Source organism: Nerophis ophidion, linkage group LG11 (assembly GCF_033978795.1).
Source record: "Nerophis ophidion isolate RoL-2023_Sa linkage group LG11, RoL_Noph_v1.0, whole genome shotgun sequence".
Taxonomy (NCBI): Eukaryota; Metazoa; Chordata; class Actinopteri; order Syngnathiformes; family Syngnathidae; genus Nerophis; species Nerophis ophidion.
Genome location: NC_084621.1, coordinates 27,095,710 through 27,111,154, shown reverse-complemented (window position 1 = coordinate 27,111,154; position 15,445 = coordinate 27,095,710). Strand labels below are relative to the sequence as shown.

Sequence of the window (15,445 nt, the reverse complement as noted above, 5' to 3'; positions counted from 1 at the left end):
CTTTTTTAAATAATTTATTTTTATAGTTTGCTTCTCATAAATTTCAGAAAGACAATTTTAGAGAAAAAAATATTTTAGGATTTTTAAACTCATATACCTTTTAAATTCCTTCCTCTTCTTTCCTGACAATTTAAATCAATGTTCAAGTAAATTTACTTTTTTTATTGTAAAGAATAATAAATAAATTTGGATTTAGTTTTTCATTTTAGCTTCTGTTTTTTCAACGAAAAATATTTGTGAAATATTTCTTCAAACTTATGATTAAAATAAAATAAAAATATTCTGGCAAATCTAGAGAATCTGTAGAATCTAATTTAAATCTTATTTCAAAGTCTTTTGAACTTCTTTTAAAAATTTGTTCTGGAAAATCTAGAAGAAATAAGGATTTGTCTTTGTTAGAAATATAGCTTGGTCCAATTTGTTATTTATTCTAACAAAGTGCAGATTGGATTTTAACCTATTTAAAAACATGTCATCAAAATTCTAAAATTAATCTTAATCAGGAAAAATCACTAAAGATGTTCCTTTAATTCTTTTTTTAATTTTTTTCAAAAAGATTCGAATTAGCTAGTTTTTCTCCTCTTTTTTTCGGTTGAATTTTGAATTTTAAAGAGTCGAAATTGAAAAAAAACTATGTTTCAAAATGTTATTTTCATTTTTTTCCTTTTTTCTCCTCTTTTAAACCGTTCAATTAAGTGTTTTTTTTCATCATTTATTCTCTACAAAAAACCTTCCGTAAAAGGAAAAAAAATGTACGACGGAATGACAGAAAGAAATACCTATTTTTATGTGTATATATATATTTATTTATTTATTTAAGGTAAATTGAGCAAATTGGCTATTTCTGGCAATTTATTTAAGTGTGTATCAAACTGGTAGCCCTTTGCATTAATCAGTACTCAAGAAGTAGCTCTTGGTTTCAAAAAAGTTGGTGACCCCTGCATTACAGCATGTTCCAAATAAACTGAACGGAACTGAAGGTAACCACAATACTTTAAATACAACTCAATATAAGTGATTACATTACAGCTGCACTATATTGAGCATATATTTCATCAAATGACATGATTAAAATTCCTTAGTTTGGTGTGACACACATATACTTTGATAACAGTGATTAGGTTTGCTAAATGTGATGTAAGTAAGTTGCGCCCAAGTGCATAACTGAACGTCAAAGTTGATTTAAGCGTACATGCAAACCGCATTCGTAAACGTAAAAGATGACTTAAAACGTCAAATTGGAGTTTTGTTGACAAGCTATCTTCACTAAGCTAATAATGCTAACGTGAGTGAAGGGCGAGTTTAAAACTGCCTTTTCATTGCCGCTGTGTTAGTTAGCGATGGAGGGGGCAGACTCCAACTACCGTAGGTTAATTATGATACACGACGCTTTAATTATGACGCGAACAAAAAGCGAGAAAGATTAAAATCGACATACACATTTTGGGCGGCGAAAGTTTCCAGCTTCACTCTCCTTGTTATTGTGCAACACGAAAACGTGTCCGGAAACAAACGTCGACGTTACCATAATCAAGAACGTTCCGCCTATTGCGGCGGCTAAGCCACAAGAGGCCACTGTCGCAAAATCAATAACTGATTAAGAGTAGAGTATGTATATGGTAATTAAACAAAATATGTACCTGTAATAGTTTTTGTTTAAAATACAATGTAAATAGTATAAATATATATATGTACATATATATATGTATATATATATATATATATATACATATATATATATATATATATATATATATATATATATATATATATATATATATATATATATATATGTGTGTGTGTGTGTGTGTGTGTGTGTATATATATACATATATGCATGTATATATATACATACATATATACATATATCTATATGTATATACATCTACAGTGGGGCAAAAAAGTATTTAGTCAGCCACCGATTGTGCACGTTCTCCCACTTAAAATGACAGAGTTGTAAAAATTATGACAGAATGTAAAAAAAAATCCAAGAATTCACATTGTAGGAATTTTTAAAGAATTTATTTGTAAATTATGGTGGAAAATAAGTACTTGGTCAACCATTCAAAGCTCTCACTGATGGAAGGAGGTTCTGGCTCAAAATCTCACAATACATGGCCCCATTCATTCTTTCCTTAACACGGATCAATCGTCCTGTCCTCTTAGCAGAAAAACAGCCCCAAAGCATGATGTTTCTACCCCCATGCATCACAGTATGTATGGTGTTGTTGGGATGCAACTCAGTCTTCGTCTTCCTCCAAACACAACCAGTTGAGTTTATACCAAAATGGATACATGCATGATACCGCAGAGGATTGGGAGAATTTATTGTGGTCATATGAAACCAAAATAGAACTTTGCGCAATCCATGGGGAGGCTAAACTGGCTGCTGACTCACCGCAAGTCTTTTCTCAGTATTTGAACGGCGAATGAGAAAATTCAGCGATTCTGAATAAAAATTATCTAAAACTGGTGAAGTTAAATGGGAAATAACTTTATAAAGTATAATCACTAAATACATATGACAATTTAATTAATTGTTTTTCTTTTAACATTTTTTTTCTTTCCATGATGGCACGTGAGGCACTGCATATATACACATATATATACATACATACATACATATATATATATATGTATATGTATATATATATATATATATATATACACATACATATATATATACAAACATATATACACATATATACATACATACATATATATACATGTATATATACATACATACACATATATAAATATATTCACGTACATATACACATACATACATTATATATATACATATATGTATATATACATACATATATATATGTATATATATATATACACATACATATACGCATACATATATACATATATATATATACATACATACATATATACAGTACATACATACATACATATATATACCCATATATAAATATATTCACATACATATACGCATACATATATATACATATATGTATATATACATACATACATACATACATAAATATATATACATACATTTATATATACATACATACCAGTATATATATATATACATATATATACATACACACACACACACACACACATATACATATATATATATATATACACACACATGCACACACATTATATATATATATATATATATATATATATATATAGTACATATATGTATATATATATATATATACATATATATATATAATACTAATTTTAATTTAAAGTAGTACTAGAAACCCTGCTTCAAAAAAGATTTTATTTGTGTTTTACATAGGAGTACAACTACAGTATGCTGTTTTCCACATCAGGGGGCGAGAGTGGAAAAATAAACTCTCTATTGGGGGATTATTTTTTTTCATGTACAACATCCAATGTGCAGCAGCTGCAAACACAGTAAGAGAACCAAAATAACACTTGGGTTAAAGGAAAATACGACACTTGGAGCATTGTGATACATTTTTATGGTGGAAATAAGCGATAAATCAGTGATGGCCCCTCCCTCCCTGGCACACACACACGTACACGCGTACACAAACCCGTGCACATCAGCTTCAACCAAAGTTGTCAGAGAGTCTGACCCTTCTTTACAAGGCGAGCCCTGCAGGCGGGATGCCCCCAGACAACCACAGGTGACTGGAATACAAGAAGGAGGCCTTGGCCAAATGACAATCTGGGTAAATAGAACATTTACTTACAGCTGTCTGCTCTTTTGGGTGAATTATGCTGACATGACAGATATTGTGGAACTTCCGAACCCTCTTTCTACAACCACATTTTTTTTTATTTTTATAATATATTGACATTTTTATATGCATGCATGCATGTATGTACAAAACCCAAAAACCAGTGAAGTTGGCATGTTGTGTAATTCGTAAATGAAAACAGAATACAATTATTTGAAAATCCTTTTAAATTTATATTCAATTGATTAGATTGTAAAGACAATATATTTCATTTTAGAACTGAGGAACCTATTTTTTTTTTTGCAAATAATCTTAAACTTAGAATTTAATGGCAGCAACACATTGCAAAAATGTTGGCACAGAGGCATTTTTACCACTGTGTTACATGGCCTTTCCTTTTAACAACACTCAGTAAACATTTGGGAACTTGAGGAGACTCATTTTGGAAGCTTTTCAGGTGGAATTATTTCCCATTCTTGCTTGATGTACAGCTTAAGTTGTTTAACAGTTTGGGGTCTCTGTTGTGGTATTTTAGGCTTCATAATGCACCACACATTTTCAAAGGAAGACAGGTTTGGACTACAGGCAGGCCAGTCTAGTACCCGCACTCTTTTACTATTAAGCCACGCTGTTGTAACACGTGGCTTGGGATTGTGTTACTGAAATAAGCAGGGGCGTCCATGGTAACGTTGCTTAGATGGCAACATATGTTGCTCCAAAACCTGTATGTACCTTTCAGCATTAATGGTGCCTTCACAGATGTGTCAGTTACCCATGGTTTGGGCACAAATGCACCCCCATACCATCACAGAGGCTGGCTTTCGAACTTTGCGACTATAACAATCTGGATGGTTCTTTTTCTCATTGTTCCGGACGACACGACATCCACGGTTTACGAAAACAATTTGAAATGTGGATTCGTCAGACCACAGAACACTTTTCCACTTTGCATCAGTCCATCTTAGATGAACTCGTCCCCAGCGAACCCGGCTGCGTTTCTGGTTGTTGTTGATAAATGGCTTTGGCTTTGCATAGTCGAGTTTTAACTTGCACTTACAGATGTAGCGACAAACTGTATTTAATGACAGTGGTTTTCTAAAGTGTTCCTGGGCCCATGTGGTGATATCCTTTACACACTGATGTCACTTTTTGATGCAGTAGCGCCTGAGGGATCGAAGGTCCGTTATATCATCGCTAACGTGCAGTGATTTTGTCAGGTTCAAACACTGATGACATCTATTAAACAGGACAAGAAGCAACGAATCAAACAGAGACATAATTAAATTTGGCTCAATTTGAGGAGAAATGTCTGGTGTGTACTCTTGTACAGTCTCCAGCACATTCTGGCAAAACATTATACGCCTCCTCCTTTATTTGGACATTCTCTGACCAAATGTCAACAGCTGCTTCCAAAGGGACAGGGTCGTAAACAGTTCACAGAAAAGGTCGTAAAACAGTTCAAAGAAGAGGTTCGTAAAAGTGTTCAGAAATAAGTCGCCTGGAAGGGAGTATGGTCCTGCTTCCTCTTCGCTTTTGTAGTTCTTGGGTCAGACAATATCTTTCTGTTGATTACAACACATGAAAGAAACAGAACACCTTAATTTTGCCAACCCGACCCCCCTCCCCATTTTGGTCTTCTCGCTGGGAACTCATAATACTAAGTTTTTGTGATAACTTCGATAAACTTATTCTAACAGATTTATCCAGATTCTCTGAACCGTTTGATGATATTACGGACCGTAGATGGTGAAATCCCTAAATTCCTTGCAATAGCTTGTTGAGATATGTTGTTCTTAAACTGTTGGACAATTTGCTCACGCATTTGTTCACAAAGTGTTTACCCTCGCCCCGTCCTCGTTTGGGAATGACTGAGCATTACATGGAAGCTGCTTTTATACCCAATCATGGCACCCACCTGTTCCCAATTAGCCTGTTTACTATTGGAATGTTCCAAATAAGTGTTTGATGAGCATTCTTCAACTTTCTCAGTCTTATTTGCCACTTGTGCCAGATTTTTTTAACCCTGTTGCATGCTTCAAATTCCAAATGAGCTAATATTTGAAAAAAATAAAGTTTTCCATTTTTGTATCTTTTCTTTGCAGTCTATTCAATTGAATATAGGTTGAAAAGGGTTAGCAAATAATTGTATTCTGTTTTTATTTACGTTTTACACAACATGCCAACTTTACTGGTTTCAGTTTTGTAAAACAGTGCATCATTGCCAAGTAACATATGATAAATTAAAATATAGTGGGGCAAAAAAGTATTTAGTTAGCCCCCGATTGTGCAAGTTCTCCCACTTAAAATGATGACAGAGATCTGTAATTTTCATCATAGGTACACTTCAACTGTGAAAGACAGAATGTAGAAAAAAAATCCAGGAATTTACATTGTACGAATTTTCAACAATTTGTAAATTATGGTGGAAAAAAAGTATTTGGTCAACCATTCAAAGCTCTCACTGATGGAAGGAGGTTTTGGATCAAAATCTCACGATACATGGCCCCATTCATTCTTTCCTTAACACGGATCAATCGTCCTGTCCCCTTAGCAGAAAAACAGCCCCAAAGCATGATGTTTCCACCCCCATGCTTCACAGTAGGTATGGTGTTCTTGGGATGCAACTCAGTATTCTTCTTCCTCCAAACACAACGAGTTGAGTTTATACCAAAAAGTTCTATTTTGGTTTCATCTGACCACATGACATTCTCCCAACCCTCTGCTGTATCATCCATGCATCCATTTTGGTATAAACTCAACTCGTCGTGTTTGGAGGAAGAAGAATACTGAGTTGCATCCCAAGAACACCACACCTACTGTGAAGCATGGGGGTGGAAACATCATGCTTTGGGGCGGTTTTCCGCTAAGGCGACAGGACGATTGATCCGTGTTAAGGAAAAAATGAATGGGGCCATGTATCGTGAGATTTTGAGCCAAAACCTCCTTCCATCAATGAGAGCTTTGAATGGTTGACCAAATACTTATTTTCCACCATAATTTACAAATAAATTGTTTAAAATTCCTACAATATGAATTCCTGGATTTTTTTTCACATTCTGTCTCTCACAGTTGAAATGTACCTATGATGAAAATTACAGACCTCTGTCATCATTTTAAGTGGGAGAACTTGCACAATCGGTGGCTGACTAAATACTTTTTTGCCCCACTGTATGTATGCTCCATTTTTTGGGTGTGGTCAGGTCAGCTGCATACACCTCCTGTGCATTTGAGCATAAACGTGTGTATCTGTTGTAGGATGGAAGTATTGCACGGGACGGAAAATTCGAGGGCAACACAGTGGATCCTCCTAATCCTGCTGCTGCCGGCTCTCATGCACGGGACCACAGGCCAGAGAAGAAACGGACACAGGACCAACTACAGGCTGCCAAACGACGGAGGGAATGGTAATTATTCTTCACGCCTGTGCGCTCCATGCAGGAAGTGCATCAATTAATAGTATGTTTAATTAGGGTATTTTCAGCGGTGTACAGGGGCGGTATACAGTAGCTCGGTTGGTAGAGTGACCGTGCCAGCAACTTGAGGGTTCCAGGTTCGATCCCCTCTTCCGCCATCCTCGTCACTGCCGTTGTGTCTTTGGGCAAGACACTTTACCCACCTGCTCCCAGTGCCACCCACACTGCTTTAGATGGAACTTAGATATTGGGTTTTCACTATGTAAAGCGCTTTGAGTCACTTGAGAAAAGCGCAATGTAAACATAATTCACTTCACTTCTTACTGAGAGTGTTTTAAAACCCTATTTGGCTTTACATCTTAAAGTCAGCACACTTTGACACCAAAGCAAAAATGAGTTGAACATCAAATGAGGACCGAACACAGGTCTTCTTCCATGTGGTCTACATACATGCGGTCAGGGCTTTGAGCAGCTAGCGCATTCTCCGGATTGGTACCCCTCCAGAGATGATCCGTGGCCGCCTGATAGGGGGGGTCAAAAAAGAGAAGCGGCAGGTCAACTGGTCTTAAACAGAGTTTAATTAAAGGGGAACTGCATTTTTTTTTCTCAGCATTTTACCTATCGTTCACAATCATTATAAGAGACCAGTATTGTCCCTGTACCAAAATTATTTCAATACTTTTCAGTTATTTTCTAAATAAAATAAAATTGCATTCTTGGCTTTATTTTAACAAAAAAATCTTACTGTATAATAAACATATATTTCTTATTGCAAGTCCGTCCTTAAATAAAATAGTGAACATACAAGACAACTTGTCTTTTAGTAGTAAGTAAACAAAGGCTCCTAATTTAGCTGCTGACGTATGCAGTAACATATTGTGTCATTTTACATTCTATTATTTCGTCAAAAGTATTAAGGACAAGTGGTAGAAAATGAATTATTAACCTACTTGTGTGGCGGACCGTTACTTTTCAGAGGCGGTATAGTATCGGATATAATTAATAGTATCGCGGTACTATACTAATATCGGTATACCGTATCAACCCTATAAGAAACAAAAAGACAAAAGGTTTTCCTTTTTTTTTTTTCACGTTTTCTCTGTACACAGCCAGACAGACAGCGTATGTACTGTAGTTGTAAAAACATGCATGATTCGCTGCATATATCATGATCAGTATAAAGTGCGACTTACTCGATGGACAGTTTTTTTTCCGGTTTATATGGGTAAGCACTCCATTTATGTCGAAATAGCTTGGCTTCAGGTTCTACATTTTGCAGCTTCAAGTCACGTCGACCTCACTCTATCGGCATTCGTCTGTTCCTATGTCTCACTCTTCCTAAGAAGCAGCAGTTCATCCTCTGTATTTTCAGCTTCAGAAATATGAGGTTGTGAATCCTCACTTGTCCAAAGATAATGAACGTTGTTGTTTGCTACAAAGTCTGCCATAAAAAAACACACTCATGTTTGTTTCCGGAAGTAGGAGCACACATTTGTTGCCAGAATTCATAAGTGCGCTGCTGTGGAAAGAGAAAACAATGCACAGAAGAAATTAGAAATGATTAAAATGACCAAAATATGGTGTCTGTCACTACGTTATATATAGATTTGCAGTGTGTACATAAATTGTTGGAGGGTTTTGAAGTTGTTTTAGAGGGCTTTGAAGGCCACATCAGTGACTACACCTAGCCGGATCTTTCAAGCGTTTTTTTTAATCATCTTTAAAATCCTAAAGAAAAAAAAAGATGTGCATTCTTGTCTCTCGTAATGATTGTAAATAAAAAAATAAAAAAATGCAGTTCCCTTTTAAAGACTAGAGCAGTGTACCCCTACATCAGGGGTGTCCAAACATTTTCCACTGAGGGCCGCACTCTGAACATTTTTTAATATTTCTCATTTTCAAAACCATTAAGGCTCCCCTCTGTTTGGTAATTGTTGAAAGGGTCTCAGTCATTAAATTGTTCAAAATAATCATATTTTATACTTTTTTTTGTACTTTCAAAATTTAAATATTTATAGATCAACTTCAGATATATCCGCTGCCATAAAGTTGTTTTTTTATTATCTTTTCATGTTAATAATTGTCAATAATTGATTTTGATTCATTATTATTTTTTCAACAATGAGTGTTTAAACAATGAATCTGGAGGATCCAAAGGCCCCCACGCATAAGTGTTAAAAATAAGTAATTTATAACAAATATCATATATCATTTTTTTACTTTCACTGCTTAAATCTCTAGATAAACTACAGATATATCCGTCACTTATAAGTTTTATTATTTTTTGAGCAACACCACTTTTACATAAAAAAAAAAAAGCTTGCATGGCAGCTTGTTGTTTTGTTTATATTATTATGTGAGTGTGAATGTTGTCTGTCTATCTGTGTTGGCCCTGCGATGAAGTGGCGACTTGTCCAGGATGTAACCCGCCTTCTGCCCAATTGTAGCTGAGATAGGCACCAGCGCCCCCCGCCACCCCAAAAGGGAATAAGTGGTAGAAAATGGATGGTTGGATGTTTTATGCCCTCTTTTTTTCCCCAAAGAAAACCCTTTTTTTTAATGGCAAAAACACAAAATATGCAATATTTTCCCCAAAACATATTTGGAGCCTTAACTAGGTCAATAATTCATGACCACATTGATTTTGAGTCATTATTATTTTTTGAACAATGAGCGTTTAAACAAAAAATCTCAAGGATCCAAAGGGGCCTCCACGCATAAAAGTGTTAAAAATAAGTAATTTGTAACATATATTATGTATTATTTTTTACTTTCAATGTTTAAATCTCGAGATAAACTACAGATGTATCTGTCACTTATAATTTTTATTATTTTTTTCAGCAACGCCAATTTTACATAAAAAAAAAGCTTTCATGGCAGCTAGTTTTTTTTTTATTTTTTTTTTTTTAATCTTATTATGCTTTATGTCCTTTTTTCCCCCCAAGGAAACCCCATTTTTTTTCATGGCAAAAACAAAAAATATGCAATATTTTCCCCAAAACATATTTGGAGCCTTAACTCTGTCAATAATTCATGACAAAATTGATTTTGATTCATTATTTGTTCAAGCAAAAATTATTTGCAATAGTAAGCTTGCACCACATTACATTACACCTGTTTCCTCTTTTATTCCAATTTGTAAATATTTAAAAAAAATATATATATATTTAAACGGGCTGTTTAAAAATGAGCTTTAGGCCGCAAATGTACAAACAGTGTTTTATTTTCCTATACTTTTTAAACCCAGTGTTACTGTTCAAACTGTGCAATGTTACAGTGGCTGAAAATATTCAATATACTTGTTAAATAAATCCTCTGCCTTGTTTTAAGTTAAGTTTAAGTTAAAGTACTGATGATCGTCACACACACACTAGGTGTGGTGAAATTTCTCCTCTGCATTCGACCCATCCCCTTGTTCACCCCCTGGGAGGTGAGGGGAGCAGTGGGCAGCAGCGGTGCCATGCCCGGGTATCATTTTGGGTGATTTAACCCCCAATTCCAACCCTTGATGCCGAGTGCCAAGCAGGGAGGTAATGGGTCCCATTTTTATAGTTTTTGGTATGACTCGGCCGGGGTTTGAACTCACAACCTACCGATCTCAGGGCGGGCACTTTGACCCAGGGGTCAAGAACCTTTTTGGCTGAGAGAGCCATAAAAGCCAAATATTTTCAAATGTATTTTCATGAGAGCCGTATAATATTTTTAACACTGAATACAACTGTCAGGTTACAACACAGATGACGTCTATTAAACAGACAAGAAGCAAGGAATTAAACAGAGACTGGATTCAATTTAGCTCCATAAGGAGAAACCCGTAGACCTGTACCCTTGTACAGTGTCGTCCCACGCTCTGACAAGAGAATTCTACGCCTCCTCTTTTATATGGACTTTCCCTGATTACAACAACTAAATCCGTGCATCTCTTATTCTTTTTAATAACATAGTTATTCTGAAGCTAACCAATAATAAATAAAGTACTTTTGACCATTAATGCGACTTATTTAACAGGTGCAATAGACACGTATGGATGGATTCAAATGCATGACAATGTTTTATATTTGTAACGTTATTTTTAAAGGGGAACATTATCACCAAACCTATGTAATCGTCAATCTGTACCTTGATGTTGCAGAAAAAAGACCATATATTTTTTAAACCGATTTCCGAACTCTATATGGGTGAATTTTGGCGAATTAAACGCATTTCTATTATTCGCACTCGGAGCGATGACATCACAACGTGACGTCACATAGGTAGTCAATCCACCATTTTCTCAAACACATTACAAACACAAAGTCAAATCAGCTCTGTTATTTTCCGTTTTTGCGACTGTTTTCCGTACCTTGGAGACATCATGCCTCGCCGGTGTGTTGTCGGAGGGTGTAACAACACGATCAGGGACGGATTCAAGTTGACTTACGTGGAGTGTGCATCGATTAGCACTGCATGCTAATCGATGCTAACATGCTATTTAGGCTAGCTGTATGTACATTTGTACATACAAATTTAATGCCACAAATTTAATGTACACCCACTTTTAATTTCCAAACAAACACTTACCAATCGACGGATTTAAGTTGCTCCTGTGTCACAAGATGCGAAAGTCCCGATCGTTTGGTCTGCACATTTTACCTGCGATGCTAAGGCAGATATGGCACAGAGATGTATGGATAACCTGCAGATGCATTTCCAACGATAAAGTCAACGAAATTACAAAGGTGAGTTTTGTTGATGTTATTGACTTATGTGCTAATCAGACATATTTGGTCACGGCATGACTGCCAGCTAATCAGTGCTAACGTTATTTAGGCAAGCTGTATGGACATTTGTAGCTATATTTGCATCCAGCCTTTCCCTACACCCACATTTAATGCCAAACAAACAGTTACCAATCGACGGATTTAAGTTGCTCCAGTGTCACAAGATGCGAATGTCCAGATCGTTTGGTCTGCACATTTTACCGGCAATGCTAAGGCAGACATGGCACAGAGATCTATGGATACCCTGCAACACTCAATCGTTGGTTAGAAGGTGATCGCCGAATAGCGTCAATAACTCTTCGCTCAATAGCTTCAGTTTCTTCTTCAATTTCGTTTTCGCTATCTGCCTCCATACTCCAACCATCCGTTTCAATACATGCGTAATCTGTTGAATCGCTTAAGCCGCTGAAATCCGTGTCTGAATCTGAGCTAATGTCGCTATATCTTGCTGTGCTATCCGCTATGTTGTTTGTATCGGCATCACTGGATGACGTCACAGGAAAATGGACAGTGGCTTCACAGATAGCGAAAATCAGGCACTTTAAAGCCTTTTTTCGGGATATTCCATGATAGGTAAAATTTTGGAAAAAAACTTCGAAAAATAAAATAAGCCACTGGGAACTGATTTTTATTGGTTTTAACACTTCTGAAATTGTGATAATGTTCCCCTTTAACACTGTGATTACCAGCGGAATTATTAATTACTTATCGTCTTAAGCAACATCAGCTAAGATTTATCTGAGAGCCAGATGCAGTCATCAAAAGAGCCACATCTGGCTCGAGAGCCATAGTCCCTACCCCTGCTTTAACCACTAGGCCACTGAGTAAGTTAATGAGTGAATTTAATGAATACTTAGGTCTACTGCGCTACTGTATTTTAATATTGGTCATTATGGTGGTACTTGGAGAGTTTTTTCTGAGGTGGTACTAGGTGGAAAAGTTTAAAGGACCACTGGTGTAGAAGATTTCTGCCTCTTACAGTCCACTTACATTAGGATCAACTGGGGTTAGTGACCCTCCAAGTCCATCAGATGGCGTTGTGGGGAAAAAAGATAGCAGTTTGAAACCGCATTAAAGGCCTAATGAAATGAGATTTTCTTATTTAAACGGGGGTAGCAGGTCCATTCTATGTGTCATACTTGATCATTTGGCGATATTGCCATATTTTTGCTGAAAGGATTTAGTAGAGAACATCAACGATAAAGTTTGCAACTTTTGGTCGCTAATAAAAAAGCCTTATCTTTACCGGAAGTAGCAGACGATGTGCGCGTGATGTAACTGGCTGTAGGGCTCCTCACATCCTCACATTGTTTACAATCATGGCCACCAGCAGATAGAGCGATTCAAACCAAGAAAGTGACAATTTCCCCATTAATTTGAGCGAGGATGAAAGATTAGTGGATGAGGATAGTGAGAGTTAAGGACTAGAGAGAAAAAAAGGGCAGGGCAGTGAGAGCGATTCAGATGTTATTAGATACATTTACTAGGATAATTCTGGAAAATCCCTTATCTGCTTATTGTGTTACTAGTGTTTTAGTGAGATTAATTAGTACCTGAAAGTCGGAGCGGTGTGGCCACAGGTGTGGTGACCGCCAGTGTCTCCGGTGGAAGGAGGTAAGAGAGTCCGCAGCTGCAGGAGGACGCAAGCTCCGCTCATGTCTACGGTAAGAGCCGACTTATTACCACAATTTTCTCACCGAAACCTGCCGGTTGACATGTGGTCGGGAACCATGTTCGTTTGACCGCTCTATTCCATAGTAAAGCTTCACCTTCGGGAATGTAAACAAGGAAACCCCGGCTGTGTTTGTGGTGCTAAAGGCAGCCGCAATACACCGCTTCCCACCTACGTCTTTCTTCTTTGACTTCTCCATTATTAATTGAACAACTTGCAAAAGATTCAGCAACACAGATGTCCAGAATACTGTGTAATTATGCGATTAAAGCAGACTACTTATAGCTTGGATCGGGCTGGCAATCCAAGACGTCACGCGCACGCGTCATCATACCGACGTTTTCAACAGGATACTTCGCGCGAAATTTAAAATTGCAATTTAGTAAACTAAAAAGGCCGTATTGGCATGTGTTGCAATGTCAAGATTTCATCATTGATATATAAACTATCAGACTGCGTGGTGGGTAGTAGTGGGTTTCAGTAGGCCTTTAATGAATACTTAGGCCTACTGCGCTACTGTATTTTAATGTTGGTCATTATGGTGGTACTTGGAGAGTTTTTTCTTTGGTGGTACTTGGTGGAAAAAGTTTAAAGGACCACTGGTGTAGAAGTTTTTTGGCTGTTACAGTCCACTTACATTAGGATCAACTAGGGTTAGTGACCCTCCAAGTCCATCAGATGGCGCATTAATGCCATTAGTGTGATCTGATCGTATGAAAAAATTTCAAACTTTTACAGTCCTTGGGTCTGCAGGCGTTGCATGCTTTCCTCAGCTTCTCTCCCCTTCCTGTCTGGCAGCTTCCACCTGCTCCCTGGAGGTGGTCTTCATCCTGGACAGCTCGGAGAGTGCCAAGATCTTCCTGTTTGAGAAGCAGAAGGGATTCGTGTTGAGCTTCAGCACTCGCCTGTCCATGCTGCAGGTGGACGGATGGACGCTGAACGTGCGAATGGCCGCCCTCCAGTACAGCAGCACCGTGTCGGTGGAGCACAGTTTCTCGGCCTGGAAAAACCTGGACTCCTTCCACGGCCCGGTCAGCGTTATGAACTACATCGGACACGGCACCTACACCACCTACGCCATCGCCAACGCCACGCAGCTGCTGGTGCGCGAGACGCCGGCCGACAGCGTCAGGGTGGCCGTGCTGATGACCGACGGGGTGGACCACCCGCGGAACCCAAACGTGATTGCGGCCGCAGCAGAGGCTAAGAGTCACGGGATCAAGATCTTCGCCGTGGGTCTGTCAGATATCGCCAAGCAGAATCAGAACGGAGCCAAACTGCGGGCCATCGCCAGCGCGCCCGCTCAGCAGTTTGTTCAGAGTCTTCTGGACCCTCAACTGGAGCAGAAACTGCTCAAAGAGATGGTGAGCACCGCCCTCTAGTGTCCGCACATGACACTAACGCGTCATCAATACAAGCCAATGAGCTAGCTGACGCTAATATTCACTTTGGAGCACAGGTGTAAAACACAAGGGCCCCGGTCCAGATATGGCCTGCCACACCATTATAGTGGCCTGCCAGAATATTTAAATTGAGCCACCACACCATTCAACGTGGGATACCAAGTTATTTAAAGTGGAATACCACCCCATGTGGCACACCATGCTATTTAATGTGGACCACTACAACATTTATCGTGGCCCGCCACACCATTTAAAGTGGACCAGCAGGCCATTTATTGTGGCCCAGCATGTCATTTTTTGTGGCCCGCCAAACCATTTAACATGGCATCCCACGCTATTTACTGTAATGTGGAACACTACAAAGTTTATTGTGGCCCGCCACGCCATTTAAATTGGACCAGCACGCCGTTTTTGTGGCCCACCAAACCATTTAACATGGCATACCATGCTATTTCATGTGGACCACTACAACATTGGCCCACCACACCATTTAAAGTGGCCCAGC

General features: G+C 37.9%; 2 protein-coding genes and 1 long non-coding RNA gene across 3 annotated transcripts in view; 1 reads left to right on the top strand and 2 right to left on the bottom strand.

Moving 5' to 3' along the window:
* Positions 1 to 1,551, bottom strand: part of mios (missing oocyte, meiosis regulator, homolog (Drosophila)) — a 49,331-nt gene extending 47,780 nt beyond the window's left edge. The window contains exon 1 of the mRNA XM_061915486.1: positions 1,439 to 1,551. The gene's annotated coding sequence lies outside the window, so the exon portion shown is untranslated. The remainder of the gene's footprint in view (positions 1 to 1,438) is intronic.
* A 1,982-nt stretch (positions 1,552 to 3,533) lies between these two features.
* col28a1b (collagen, type XXVIII, alpha 1b) overlaps positions 3,534 to 15,445 on the top strand; it is a 52,103-nt gene continuing 40,191 nt past the window's right edge. The window contains exons 1-3 of the mRNA XM_061915484.1: positions 3,534 to 3,683; positions 6,948 to 7,096; positions 14,336 to 14,901. Of these exons, the coding sequence (XP_061771468.1) occupies positions 6,949 to 7,096; positions 14,336 to 14,901 (714 nt within the window). The 5' untranslated portion in view covers positions 3,534 to 3,683; position 6,948. The remainder of the gene's footprint in view (positions 3,684 to 6,947; positions 7,097 to 14,335; positions 14,902 to 15,445) is intronic.
* LOC133561870 (uncharacterized) overlaps positions 7,548 to 15,445 on the bottom strand; it is a 36,597-nt gene continuing 28,699 nt past the window's right edge. Inside the window, exon 3 of the long non-coding RNA XR_009808786.1 lies at positions 7,548 to 14,397. This is a non-coding gene — a long non-coding RNA (uncharacterized LOC133561870). The remainder of the gene's footprint in view (positions 14,398 to 15,445) is intronic.